At 45.2% G+C, this 12,914-nt stretch overlaps 1 protein-coding gene across 4 annotated transcripts in view; it reads left to right on the top strand.

The window, feature by feature from the left end:
• The window catches only part of srpk2 (SRSF protein kinase 2), a 42,570-nt gene that overhangs the window by 8,837 nt on the left and 20,819 nt on the right, over positions 1–12,914 (top strand). For all 4 annotated transcript variants that reach the window (XM_067435880.1, XM_067435879.1, XM_067435882.1 and 1 more), the window contains 5 exons: positions 4,817–4,977; positions 6,181–6,289; positions 6,752–6,839; positions 7,195–7,282; positions 7,360–7,466. In XM_067435880.1, coding sequence (XP_067291981.1) covers positions 4,817–4,977; positions 6,181–6,289; positions 6,752–6,839; positions 7,195–7,282; positions 7,360–7,466 — 553 coding nt within the window. The remainder of the gene's footprint in view (positions 1–4,816; positions 4,978–6,180; positions 6,290–6,751; positions 6,840–7,194; positions 7,283–7,359; positions 7,467–12,914) is intronic.

Below are 12,914 nucleotides of genomic sequence, written 5' to 3'. Positions count from 1 at the left end.
ATTGTGGGACGGTCTTCTGGATGGATGTGGAATTGTGGGACGGTCTTCTGGATGGATGTGGAATTGTGGGACGGTCTTCTGGATGGATGTGGAATTGTGGGACGGTCTTCTGGATGGATGTGGAATTGTGGGACGGTCTTCTGGATGGATGTGGAATTGTGGGACGGTCTGGATGGATGTGGAATTGTGGGACGGTCTGGATGGATGTGGAATTGTGGGACGTTGTCCTGAATGCTGTATGTTTACAAGCGAGGACGCGGTTATGATGACTCTCTGTGAATATGATGGAAAGATACACTGGCCTAAAGGATTATTAGGAACACCTGTTAAATTTCTCATTAATGCAATTATCTAATCAGCAAATCACATGGCAGTTCCTTCAATGCATTTAGGGGTGTGGTCCTGGTCAAGACAATCTCCTGAACTCCAAACTGAATGTCAGAATGGGAAAGAAAGGTGATTTAAGCCGTTTTGAGTGTGGCATGGTTGTTGGTGCCAGACGGGCCGGTCTGAGTATTTCACAATCTGCTCAGTTACTGGGATTTACACACACAACCATTTCTAGGGTTTACAAAGAATGGTGTGAAAAGGGAAGAGCATCCAGTCTGCAGCAGTCCTGTGGGAGAAAATGCCTTGTTGATGCTCGAGGTCAGAGGAGAATGGGCCGACTGATTCAAGCTGATAGAAGAGCAACTTTGACTGAAATAACCACTCGTTACAACCGAGGTATGCAGCAAAGCATTTGTGAAGCCACAACACACACAACCTTGAGGCGGATGGGCTACAACAGCAGAAGACCCCACCGGGGACCACTCATCTCCACTACAAATAGGAAAAAGGGGCGACAATTTGCACGAGCTCACCAAAATTGGCCAGTTGAAGACTGGAGAAATGTTGTCTGGTCTGATGAGTCTCGATTTCTGTTGAGACATTCAGATGGTAGAGTCAGAATTTGGCGTAAACAGAATGAGAACATGGATCCATCATGCCTTGTTCCCACTGTGCAGGCTGGTGGTGGTGGTGTAATGGTGTGGGGGATGTTTTCTTGGCACACTTTAGGCCCCTTAGTGCCAATTGGGCATCGTTTAAATGCCACGGCCTACCTGAGCATTGTTTCTGACCATGTCCATCCCTTTATGACCACCATCCTCTGATGGCTACTTCCAGCAGGATAATGCACCATGTCACAAAGCTCAAATAATTTCAGATTGGTTTCTTGAACATGACAATGAATTGATTGTACTAAAATGGCCGCCTCAGTCACCAGATCTCAACCCAATAGAGCATCTTTGGGATGTGGTGGAACGGGAGCTTCGTGCCCTGGATGTGCATCCCACAAATCTCCATCAACTGCAAGATGCTCTCCTATCAATATGGGCCGACATTTCTAAAGAATGCTTTCAGTTCTAGGGGTTGCACCGACTAGTTGACTAATCGACTAGTCAACCTTAATGCTCTGTCATGACGCCTTAAGCTTGACGTCGACTAGTCACTGCCTATAGAGGGCGCTACAGGATAAACAATTTCCTGACACGCAGGCTCTGTTTTGAACAGTTAAAAATGACAAATAAATGCATTCTCCGAGAGCTCTCCACAAGACCTGTTTGATTATACCATCTGGATGCTCAAAATTGATCGGGAGAATGCACGCTTATTGTACACGTAAGTTAATCATCACGCTAGGCTCCATCACCTCACACAAAACCATTCAGTAGCGCAGAAATGTATTGTCAACACAGTTCTGGGATTTATCAATAAAATAGCTTAGAAACTGAAAAGTTGTAGCGCATATTTCTTGATAATAAAACTTACAGCTTCACTATTAGTAGAGAGACACTGCCAGGTAGAATTAATTCACACGCAATCACTCACTAATGCATTCACATGTAATCTTTATTGTGCTAGTTTATCTGTATCTTATTCAGAACGAGCAGAAATCTGTGAGAAACATAACGACCATAAGAACTGATACAAAAGCTGTTGTGTTGGAGCTAACCTTATGGGCAGCTCTGTGTCATATGCCATAGCTGTCCTGGGCACAAGGAGACCCGTGCTCGCGTCTCAGCTCGAGGTTCAGGTTTATTTGTTCGTTAATGACGTCATCAGCGACTAGTCGATGTTGACTCGACTTTCATCACATAAATGTCGACTTTAAAAAAATGGAAGTCGTTCAACCCCTATTCAGCACCTTGTTGAATCAATGCCATGTAGAATTAAGGCAGTTCTGAAGGCGAAAGGGGGTCAAACACAGTATTAATGTGTGCTCCTAATAATCCTGTAGGTGATACAGACGGTTAATGCAGAACGACAGGGATTGGCCTTCGCTAAATGATGAGAACCTTTCAGAGGGCATTTGAACGAATGTGACTCAGAGGCGTAATGGTGGGCAGGACTGGCTGATACTTCTCCAGAATGACCTGCTACAGACAGGATAGAAGCAGAATCCCAGGATGAAGCAGATCCAGGGCAGAGAGGAGCCTGTTATATTGTGAACATGTTAGTGAATGGATGCTGGTTGTCGGAGACTCGCTGGATATCCAGTGTTTATGCCATGCTAACCCTAAAGTGATGATTTTCTGCTGGTCAGTTACACACACCTGAAGCAGTGGATCGTGCTCTTGCTGGCGTATCACACACTTCCAGAAGAGGAACGCCAGAGAGATCCCCCAATAACTCTAGCTCTAGTGTGAACCATGACCATATGAGAGTCATCTGTCTCCAGAATAAGCTGCTGTCTCTCTGTTCATCTCATGTCATGTGATCCCTGTTAGTGGACATGACACCAGCTCACAGCAGCAGTCCTGACAGGTGTGTGTGTGTGTGTGTGTGTGTGTGTGTGTGTGTGTGTGTGTGTGTGTGTGTGTGTGTGTGTGTGTGTGTGTGTGTGTTTGTGTGTGTGTGTGTTTCTGAAGGTATAGATACACCAGTAGGGTTACAGGTAGGCTTTCACTGTTTATTTTAATAATTGTCAATTGTAGTGAAGTACGTTTTTTCAGGGAAGAAGGAGGCGAGAACTGCCGAACTCTAATCACTTTAATCCAAAATAAACAAATACAGAACGAAAAGAAAAGTGGCAGGTCTGTTCCTCTCTCGTCCTTTATCGTCATTGCTCCTCCTTTTATGCTCCCATAGCTCCTCAGTGAGATATGAAGGTTGGGTTGTGCAGCTCATTATCACTCATGCGCTCCGTTCTCATGGCCTCTGTCCCCATCCAGCCGAAAGGCTCTCACTGTATTATATTCCCATTGGACCCTCCTCCGCTACGAAATTCCCTCGGCCTGCTGGATCCTGCCCATCATGGCGGACAGCAGCAGGCCTGGCCTCCGGAGGAAGGAGTTAACTTCTCCATCCTCTCACGGACACATGAACAGTTAGTACATGCGTTCATGAGCTCAAGGCTAGATTATTGTAATGCTCTACTGGGTGGTTGCCCTGCTCGCTTAATAAACAAACTCCAGCTGGTCCAAAACGCAGCAGCTCGAGTTCTTACTAGAACCAGGAAGTATGATCATATTAGTCCAGTTCTGTCAACACTTTCAAGGGTTTGAACGCGGCTCTTTTAAAGAGGTCATCATTTATATAGTCCTTCAACAATATAGATTGTTTCAAAGCAGCTTCACAGTGGTAAAAAGGAAAGCGTAAAAACACTAATTTAACTCTTAATGTTTTACCTTAAAGGGATAGTTCACACAAAATTGAAAATTCTGTCATTTACTCACCCTCAGGTTGTTCCAAACCGGTATGAGTTTCTTTCTTCTGCTGAACACAAAAAATATATATTTTGGAAGAATGTCCAGAGGGAACAAACATTCACAACCATAGTATTTTTCTCTACTATGTTAGTGAATGGTTGCTCTATCTGATTGGTTACAAACATTCTTCCAAAATATATTTTTTGTGTTCAGCAGAAGAAAGAAACTCATTCAGGTTTGGAACAATTTGAGGGTGAGGAAATGACAGAATTTTCATTTTTGGGTGAACTGTCCCTTTAGTCATTGCTCCTGCTATTTTGTAGAAGTATTTATGTGTCTGAATCACAACCCATAATAACCTATAATTTATATCAGTACTTTATTGAGGCCTTTGCTATCTAGACATCTGCCGCTGGAAAACATCTACTGCTGAAATGACAACAGCATTGATGGTGTGTGAGTGTGATTTCTGGCCTGCGTGTGAGTTGGTCATGAGATTCCTGGCATCGCTCTGGTCCTAGAGCTCCACAGAGACTCAGGCAGAGCCAGGCAGGAGACATTCAGGATCCTCCGTCATTATGGATCACGGTTACTCTCATTCCAGCAGGACATTTGGTTTAGCGCTCAGTGCACTGCGATTACGACATCGAGCCAAGCGCAGGTAAGACAGCGAGCCAAGCGCAGGTGTGTGTGTGTGTTTATCGACAGGGATGATGAGATCGTCTGAGCCAATCAGATTCTCTCAGACACATGACTACTCTGCATATTGAAGTCTTAAAGGTACAGTAATAAAATCAGCCTGCATAAGATGTTTGGATTGTAAAGAGGTTGAAATCTCATGGTGTGTGTCTGTGTTTTGTGGACTCGTTTGACACACGATGGTCAGAATGTGACGCTCAGCATGTGAATGTGTGTGAGGGGTGTGAATGGAGACACTGAACTATATTTGTTCCCATGTAGCTGAGTGAACGTTAGTGTGTCTGCATGTGTGCTTTATTCTTAAAGAATTAATTTTATGTCAAGCTCGATTCGAGATTTGTGTCTGTAGTTTCTATGGCAACAAGATGAAGGTGTTGTGTGCGCTTCGAGGTGTCTGACCGCTGTGTGTGTGTGTGTTCCTGTAGGCCCGACACACAGAAGGTTCCATCCACCCCTCCCCCTCCCCCTCCTCCTCCACCTCCGCCCCCCCCACCCCCACCTGAGCCCGTGGCCCCGCCGGAGCCGGAGGAGGAGATTCTGGGCTCTGATGATGAAGAGCAGGAGGATCCGGCCGACTACTGCAAAGGTACTGCACATCTGTCTGTCTGACTGTCTGTCTGTGTGTCTGACTGTCTGTCTGTCCGTCTGCCAATCCATCTGTCTGTCTGTCTGTCTGTCTGTCTGTCTGTCTGACTACTTGTCTGTCTGTCTGATCTATTTGTCTGTCTGTTTGTGAGTCTGACTGTCTGTCTGTCCGTCTGCCAATCCTGTCTGTCTGTCTGACTACTTGTCTGTCTGTCTATTTGTCTGTCTGTTTGTGAGTCTGACTGTCTGTCTGTCCGTCTGCCAATCCGTCTGTCTGTCTGTCTGACTACTTGTCTGTCTGTCTGTCTATCTTTCTGTCTGTCTGTGTGTCTGACTGTCTGTCTGTCCGTCTGCCAATCTGTCTGTGTGTCTATCTGTCTGTCTGTCTGTCTGATATAGAGCTGAGTATCGCCAGCATAACAGTGGAAACTAAGGTCATATCTCCCAGTGGTAGCATATACAGTGTGAAAAGCAACGGGCCTAACACTTCATTTACTGCTTTTAAAAAAGGCAACCTGAGCTTTATCATTTGTTCATCTGTATTATTTATTTTTATATTTATATTTCTTATGAACTCTGTTATTTTGGCTTTTATTGTTGGTAGTAGTAATATTAATCTCACGTTATCTTGTTTTGAGCAGTGATGTAGTGTAAACCACTGCTGCTACTGCTCACACTGCAAAAAATGCTTTTCTTACTTAGGTTTTTTTTTCTTGTTTTCAGTCCAAACATCTAAAAATTCTTAAAAGAAGAAGTATTTACAAGAGAAAAAATTACTCAAAAGGGAATTTTTGCTTAAAATAAGCAATATAATCTGCCAATGGGGTAAGCAAAATAATCTTATTTTAAGCAAAAACTTAATTTTGAGTTATTTCTTCCCAAAACAAGACAATAGTTTTTACTTGTCTAGTAAATGTTTCTTAATGTAAGAATCTTTAAATGTTTGAACTAGAAACAAGACAAAAATACTAAGTAAGAAAAGCATGTTTTGCAGAGCATGTTTACATCAAAAGCACACGGCAGTATTGAGACAGAAACCACAATGAGCTGGAAGGGTGGAGTGAGACTCAAGTGTCAAACAGAGTCTTAATAAGCCTGAGTGCTGGATGAGCTCTTCTGTCTCTAACTGAAGGAAACTTTAGCCGGATTCTCCCGTTTCTGGCTGTAGCATCAGCCCAAAGTCTCTTCTTTCTCTGTTCCGCAGGAGGATACCATCTGGTGAAGATAGGGGACCTGTTCAACGGGAGATACCATGTGATCCGGAAGCTGGGCTGGGGCCATTTCTCCACAGTCTGGCTGTGCTGGGACATTCAGTGAGTCCCACTTTACACACGTTACTTCTGAATGGGAGACTAAGTCGGAATAAGACCCGTCTTCTATATAAACGAGCCAATCGCTGATGGGTACAGTCATTGCATATCTGTGTGTGTGCTGCCGTTAGAAGCTCCGGTTACTATAGAAACAGTCCTTGTTCTGAGATGCTGCACATGCACAGTGGCTTGACCAGCCGGAAAAATAAGCGTTTTCATGCTATTTGAGCATAAGCACATACATGATGCAGGTGTTGTCATATTTCATTAGAGTCCCTGCACCTTATTACGCAGCACTCTGTGGGTTAGGATGACAGAAGGGGTTAAAAGTCGCATGTTTAGTCTGGTCTGCCTCAATGTCAAAATGACTAAGATGACCAATCAAATCAAAGTAGGCGGGGTTTACATTCTTTTTTGGCTCGTGCACACAGTCTTCACAGTGTGTGTGTGTGTGTGTGTTAACAGAGCAAAGCGGTTTGTTGCAATGAAGGTCGTGAAGAGCGCGCAGCACTACACAGAGACAGCACTGGATGAAATTAAATTACTCAGATGTGTGAGTATCTACACACTCATACACACACACACACGCCGAGATATTCACTCACTCACTCACTCACTCACTCACTCACTCACTCACACACGCAGAGACACTCACTCACTCTCTCTCACACACACACACACACACACACACACACACACACACACACACAGACACTCACTCACTCACACACACACACATGGACGACACACGATCACTGGACTCAGACATGCCTTGTTTCATTCCTTCACACTCTCTCTCTCTCTCTCTCTCTCTCTCTCGCTCTCTCTCTCTCTCTCTCTCTCTCTCTCTCTCTCTCTCTCTCTCTCTCTCCTCTCTCTCTCTCTCTCTCTCTCTCTCTCTCTCTCAGGTGCGTGAGACAGATCCTGATGATCCTAATAAGGACATGGTTGTTCAACTCATAGACGATTTCAAGATCTCTGGGGTGAACGGAATTCGTATCCTCACAGTGTGTGTGTGTGTGTGTGTGTGTTTGTGTGTGTCAGTCATCGTTTTCTTTAACTCTGGTTCTCAGATGTGTGTATGGTGTTTGAAGTTCTTGGTCATCATTTGCTGAAGTGGATCATCAAGTCTAATTATCAGGGTTTGCCGTTACCCTGCGTCAAGAGCATCATTAGACAGGTAACCATGCTCACACTGACCTTCACTGACCTTCACTGACCTTCACTGACCCTCAAGGCAAGGCAAGTTTATTTATACAGCACATTTTATACACAATGGCAATTCAAAGTACTTTACATATAAATTAATTAAATAGTGATAACATATGTATAAGAAATAAGAATATCAAGTCCCAAGACGGGCTCCTGTAAGGGTCGTGACCTTTGCCCCGCAGGGCCTCCCCTTTCTTGAGTCCACTTCTTTACACACAAGCAGAATGAAGCGAAACACACTGCTCTCCTTTTCCAATCTCTTCCAATCAGACAGCCCTAACCAAACATAACAATCAACAGATGCAGAAGAAACAGAAATATACAGTTGTAAAGAGAATTAAAAAGAATAAAATGATGATATATAGATAACATAACAATAATCAAAGATAAGAACAAAGGTAAACTAAAACAGTTATAAAAGGATGAAAAGATGATGCTCAGATAAGATAGGGTGCGATCAGTCAGACGTACAGTGGCTCAGAGCTCATTCAGTAAATGCACAGCTAAACAGATGTGTTTTGAGTCTGGATTTGAATGTGGCTACTGTTGGAGCACATCTGATCTGTTCAGGAAGCTGGTTCAGCTGCGGCTGGCATAATAGCTAAAAGCAGACTCTCCTTGCTTTGAGTGAACTCTTGGTATTTCTAACTGACTTGATCCTGCTGATCTGAGTGATCTGTTGGGTTTGTATTTAATCAGCATATCTGCGATGTATTGAGGTCCTAGCTCATTGAGTGATTTATAAACAAGTAATAGTACTTTAAAATCGATCCTAAATGTAACTGGAAGCCAGTGTAAAGACCTGAGGACTGGTGTGATATGGTCATATTTTCTGGTTCTGCTCACAATCCTGGCAGCAGCGTTCTGTATGAGCTGCAGCTGTCTAATGGTCTTTTTGGGAAGGCCGGTGAGAAGGCCATTACAATAGTCCACCCTACTGGTGATGAAAGCATGAACTCTTGCAATATTTTTCAGATGATAGTAAGCTGATTTAGTTATTGCTTTGACATGACTACTGAAACTCAGACGTGACTCCAAAATCACTCCAAGATTCCTGACTTGATTTTTTGTTATCATGCCTTTAGCCTCAAGATACGCGTTCACCTTGAGAATTTCATCTTTGTTTCCAAATGTAGTGATTTCAGTTTTGTCTTTGTTTAACAGAAGATAGTTTTGGCACATCCAGTTGTTAACTTCATCAATGCATTTGCACAGGGAGTCAATGGGGCTGTAGTCATTAGGTGATAGTGCTAAGTAGAGCTGGGTGTCGTCAGCATAGCTGTGGTAAGCAATATTGTTCTTCTTCATTATTTGGCTCAGTGGCAGCATATACAGGTTAAACAGGAGTGGTGCTAGAATTGACCCTTGTGGGACTCCGCATGTCATGGACGTCCACTCAGACTTATGGTCTCCTATACTCACATAATAACCTCTCCCTTCTAAGACCTGAACCATTTGAGGACCATCCCAGAAAGCCCGACCCAGTTTTCCAGCCTGTCTAGAAGTATGGTGTGGTCAACAGTGTCGAATGCAGCACTGAGGTCGAGTAGAACCAGAATTGATGTTTTGCCTGTATCAGTGTTTAAGCGAATATCATTTATAATCTTTATGAGCGCTGTCTCTGTGCTGTGATGCGGTCGGAAACCAGATTGAAAATTGTCAAAATTATCAGTTAGAGTTTAAGAATTTGTTCAGCTGACTGAAAACTACTTTTTCAATGATCTTGCCAATGTAGGGGAGATTTGAGATTGGTCTGTAGTTGCGCAATATGGAGTTATCCAGATTTCTCTTTTTCAGAAGAGGCTTAACCATTGCGGTTTTAAGAGTTTGGAAAAGTCCCATAGAGAAGTGAGGAGTTCACCACTTCTAGGAGATCTGCTTCTAAGCAGTTAAACACACTTTTGAAGAAAGAAGTGGGGAGTGTGTCAAGGGCGCAGGTTGATGTTTTAAGGTGCTGAACCGTTTCTTATAAAACTTTGCCGTCAATTGCTTCGAAATCTGACATAGTAATTTTCTGATGTTGTGGTCTGATCTGACTGACCCCAGAGCAACTCGAAGATGTGCTGATCGCCTTTTTGATATTATTGATTTTCTCTGAGAAGTAGGAAGCAAACTCACTGCATTTGCTGTCTGAGAGCATTTTGCTGGGAATGTGACTCAAGGGATTTGTTAGTCTCTCTACAGTAGCAAAAAGAGTGCGCATGTTGTTTATGTTTATGTTTGTAATATTTGAGAAGAAGGTCTGTCTAGCTTTGCCTAATCCCACATTGAAAGCGACCGGGGAGGGTGCCTCGGTTCTGGGTCCTCTGGTTGGCTTTGGCTAGCCGAGACGGACTCAAAACGGGCCGTCAGGGTTTTGTCGAGGAGAGGGCACGACAAACCTGACGTTGTGTATCATCAGCTTTAGACTTTCTATCACATAACAGAACAGAAATAGAGAAAGAGGCAGGCACACTGGGCTCCCACTTGTTCTGTAAACATTTGATAAAGGTACTGTTATCATAGCGTGGACCCAAAACACATCAATGAAAGCTGGAATCAGTTGTTTTGGTGACCCTCATTAATCCTCACTGATCTTCACTGACTCTCAGTGACCCTAACTGACCCTCAGTTACCTTCACTGACCCTCAGTGACGCTGACTGACCCTTGGTTACCTACACTGACCCTCAGTGACCCTGACTGATCCTAACTGACCCTCATCTCACTGACCCTAACTGACCCTCACCGACCCTAACTGATCTTAACTGACCCTCATCTCACTGACCCTAACTGACCCTCACCGACCCTAACTGATCCTAACTGACCCTCACCGACCCTAACTGATCTTAACTGACCCTCATTTCACTGACCCTCACCGACCCTAACTGATCCTAACTGACCCTCACCAACCCTAACTGATCTTAACTGACCCTCACCGATCCTAACTGATCTTAACTGACCCTCACCGACCCTAACTGATCTTAACTGACCCTCATCTCACTGACCCTCACCGACCCTAACTGATCTTAACTGACCCTCATCTCACTGACCCTCACCGACCCTAACTGATCCTAACTGACCCTCACCAACCCTAACTGATCTTAACTGACCCTCACCGACCCTAACTGATCTTAACTGACCCTCATCTCACTGACCCTCACCGACCCTAACTGATCATAACTGACCCTCACCAACCCTAACTGATCTTAACTGACCCTCACCGACCCTAACTGATCTTAACTGACCCTCATCTCACTGACCCTCACCGACCCTAACTGATCCTAACTGACCCTCACCGACCCTAAATGATCCTAACTGACCCTCACCGACCCTAACTGATCCTAACTGACCCTCACCTCACTGATTCTAACTGAACCTCAACTGAACCTCATCTCACTGACCCTAACTGACCCTCACCGATCCTAACTGATCCTAACTGACCTTCACCGATCCTAACTGATCCTAACTGACCCTCACCTACCCTAACTGATCCTAACTGACCCTCACCGACCCTAACTGATCCTAAATGACCCTCACCTCACTGATCCTAACTGAACCTCAACTGAACCTCATCTCACTGACCCTAACCGACCCTCACCGATCCTAACTGACCTTCACCGATCCTAACTGATCCTAACTGACCCTCACCTACCCTAACTGATCCTAACTGACCCACACCTCACTGACCCTAACTGACCCACACCGACCCTAACTGATCTTAACTGATCAATAACTGAACCTCATCTCACTGACCCTAACCGACCCTCACCGATCCTAACTGACCTTCACCGATCCTAACTGATCCTAACTGACCCTCACCTACCCTAACTGATCCTAACTGACCGACACCTCACTGACCCTAACTGACCCACACCGACCCTAACTGATCTTAACTGATCAATAACTGACCCTCACCTCACTGACCCTAACCCATCCTAACTGACCCTAACTGATCCTAACTAACCCTAACTGACCCCACCTCACTGACCCTAACTGATCCTAACTGACCCTCACCTCACTGATCCTAACTGACCCTCACCAACCCTAACAGATCCTAACTGACCCTCACCTCACTGACCCTAACTGATCCTAACTGACCCTCACCTCACTGACCCTAACTGATCCTAACTGACCCTCACCTCACTGATCCTAACTGACCCTCACCAACCCTAACAGATCCTAACTGACCCTCACCTCACTGACCCTAACTGATCCTAACTGACCCTCACCTCACTGATCCTAACTGACCCTCACCAACCCTAACAGATCCTAACTGACCCTCACCTCACTGACCCTAACTGATCTTAACTGACCCTCAACTCACTGACCCTAACTTATCCTAACTGATCTTAATTGACCCTAACTGATCCTCACCGACCGGAACTGATCCTAACTAACCCTCACCGACCCTAACTGACCCTCACCTCGCTAAACCTAACTGATCCTCACCGACCCTATCTGATCATAACTGATCCTCACCGACCCTAACTGATCCTATCTGACCCTAACTGACCCCTCACCTCACTGAGCCTAACTGACCCTAACTGTCCCTCACCGACCCTAACTGACCCTAACTGTCCCTCACTGAGCCTAACTGACCCTCACCAACCCTAACAGATCCTAACTGACCCTCACCTCACTGACCCTAACTGATCTTAACTGACCCTCAACTCACTGACCCTAACTTATCCTAACTGATCTTAATTGACCCTAACTGATCCTCACCGACCGGAACTGATCCTAACTAACCCTCACCGACCCTAACTGACCCTCACCTCGCTAAACCTAACTGATCCTCACCGACCCTATCTGATCATAACTGATCCTCACCGACCCTAACTGATCCTATCTGACCCTAACTGACCCCTCACCTCACTGAGCCTAACTGACCCTAACTGTCCCTCACCGACCCTAACTGACCCTAACTGTCCCTCACTGAGCCTAACTGACCCTCACCAACCCTAACAGATCCTAACTGACCCTCACCTCACTGACCCTAACTGATCTTAACTGACCCTCAACTCACTGACCCTAACTTATCCTAACTGATCTTAATTGACCCTAACTGATCCTCACCGACCGGAACTGATCCTAACTAACCCTCACCGACCCTAACTGACCCTCACCTCGCTAAACCTAACTGATCCTCACCGACCCTATCTGATCATAACTGATCCTCACCGACCCTAACTGATCCTATCTGACCCTAACTGACCCCTCACCTCACTGAGCCTAACTGACCCTAACTGTCCCTCACCGACCCTAACTGACCCTAACTGTCCCTCACTGAGCCTAACTGACCCTCACCGACCCTAAATGACCCTCACCTCACTGAGCCTTACTGACCCTCACCTCACCGACCCTAACTGATCCTAACTGACCCTCACCTCACCGACCCTAACTGACCCTAACTGACCTCACCTCACTGACCCTAAC

Source organism: Pseudorasbora parva, chromosome 25, assembly GCF_024679245.1.
Source record: "Pseudorasbora parva isolate DD20220531a chromosome 25, ASM2467924v1, whole genome shotgun sequence".
In the NCBI taxonomy this organism is placed as follows: Eukaryota; Metazoa; Chordata; class Actinopteri; order Cypriniformes; family Gobionidae; genus Pseudorasbora; species Pseudorasbora parva.
The sequence above is the reverse complement of the archived record's forward strand: the minus strand, read 5'-3'. Positions and strand labels throughout refer to the sequence as shown.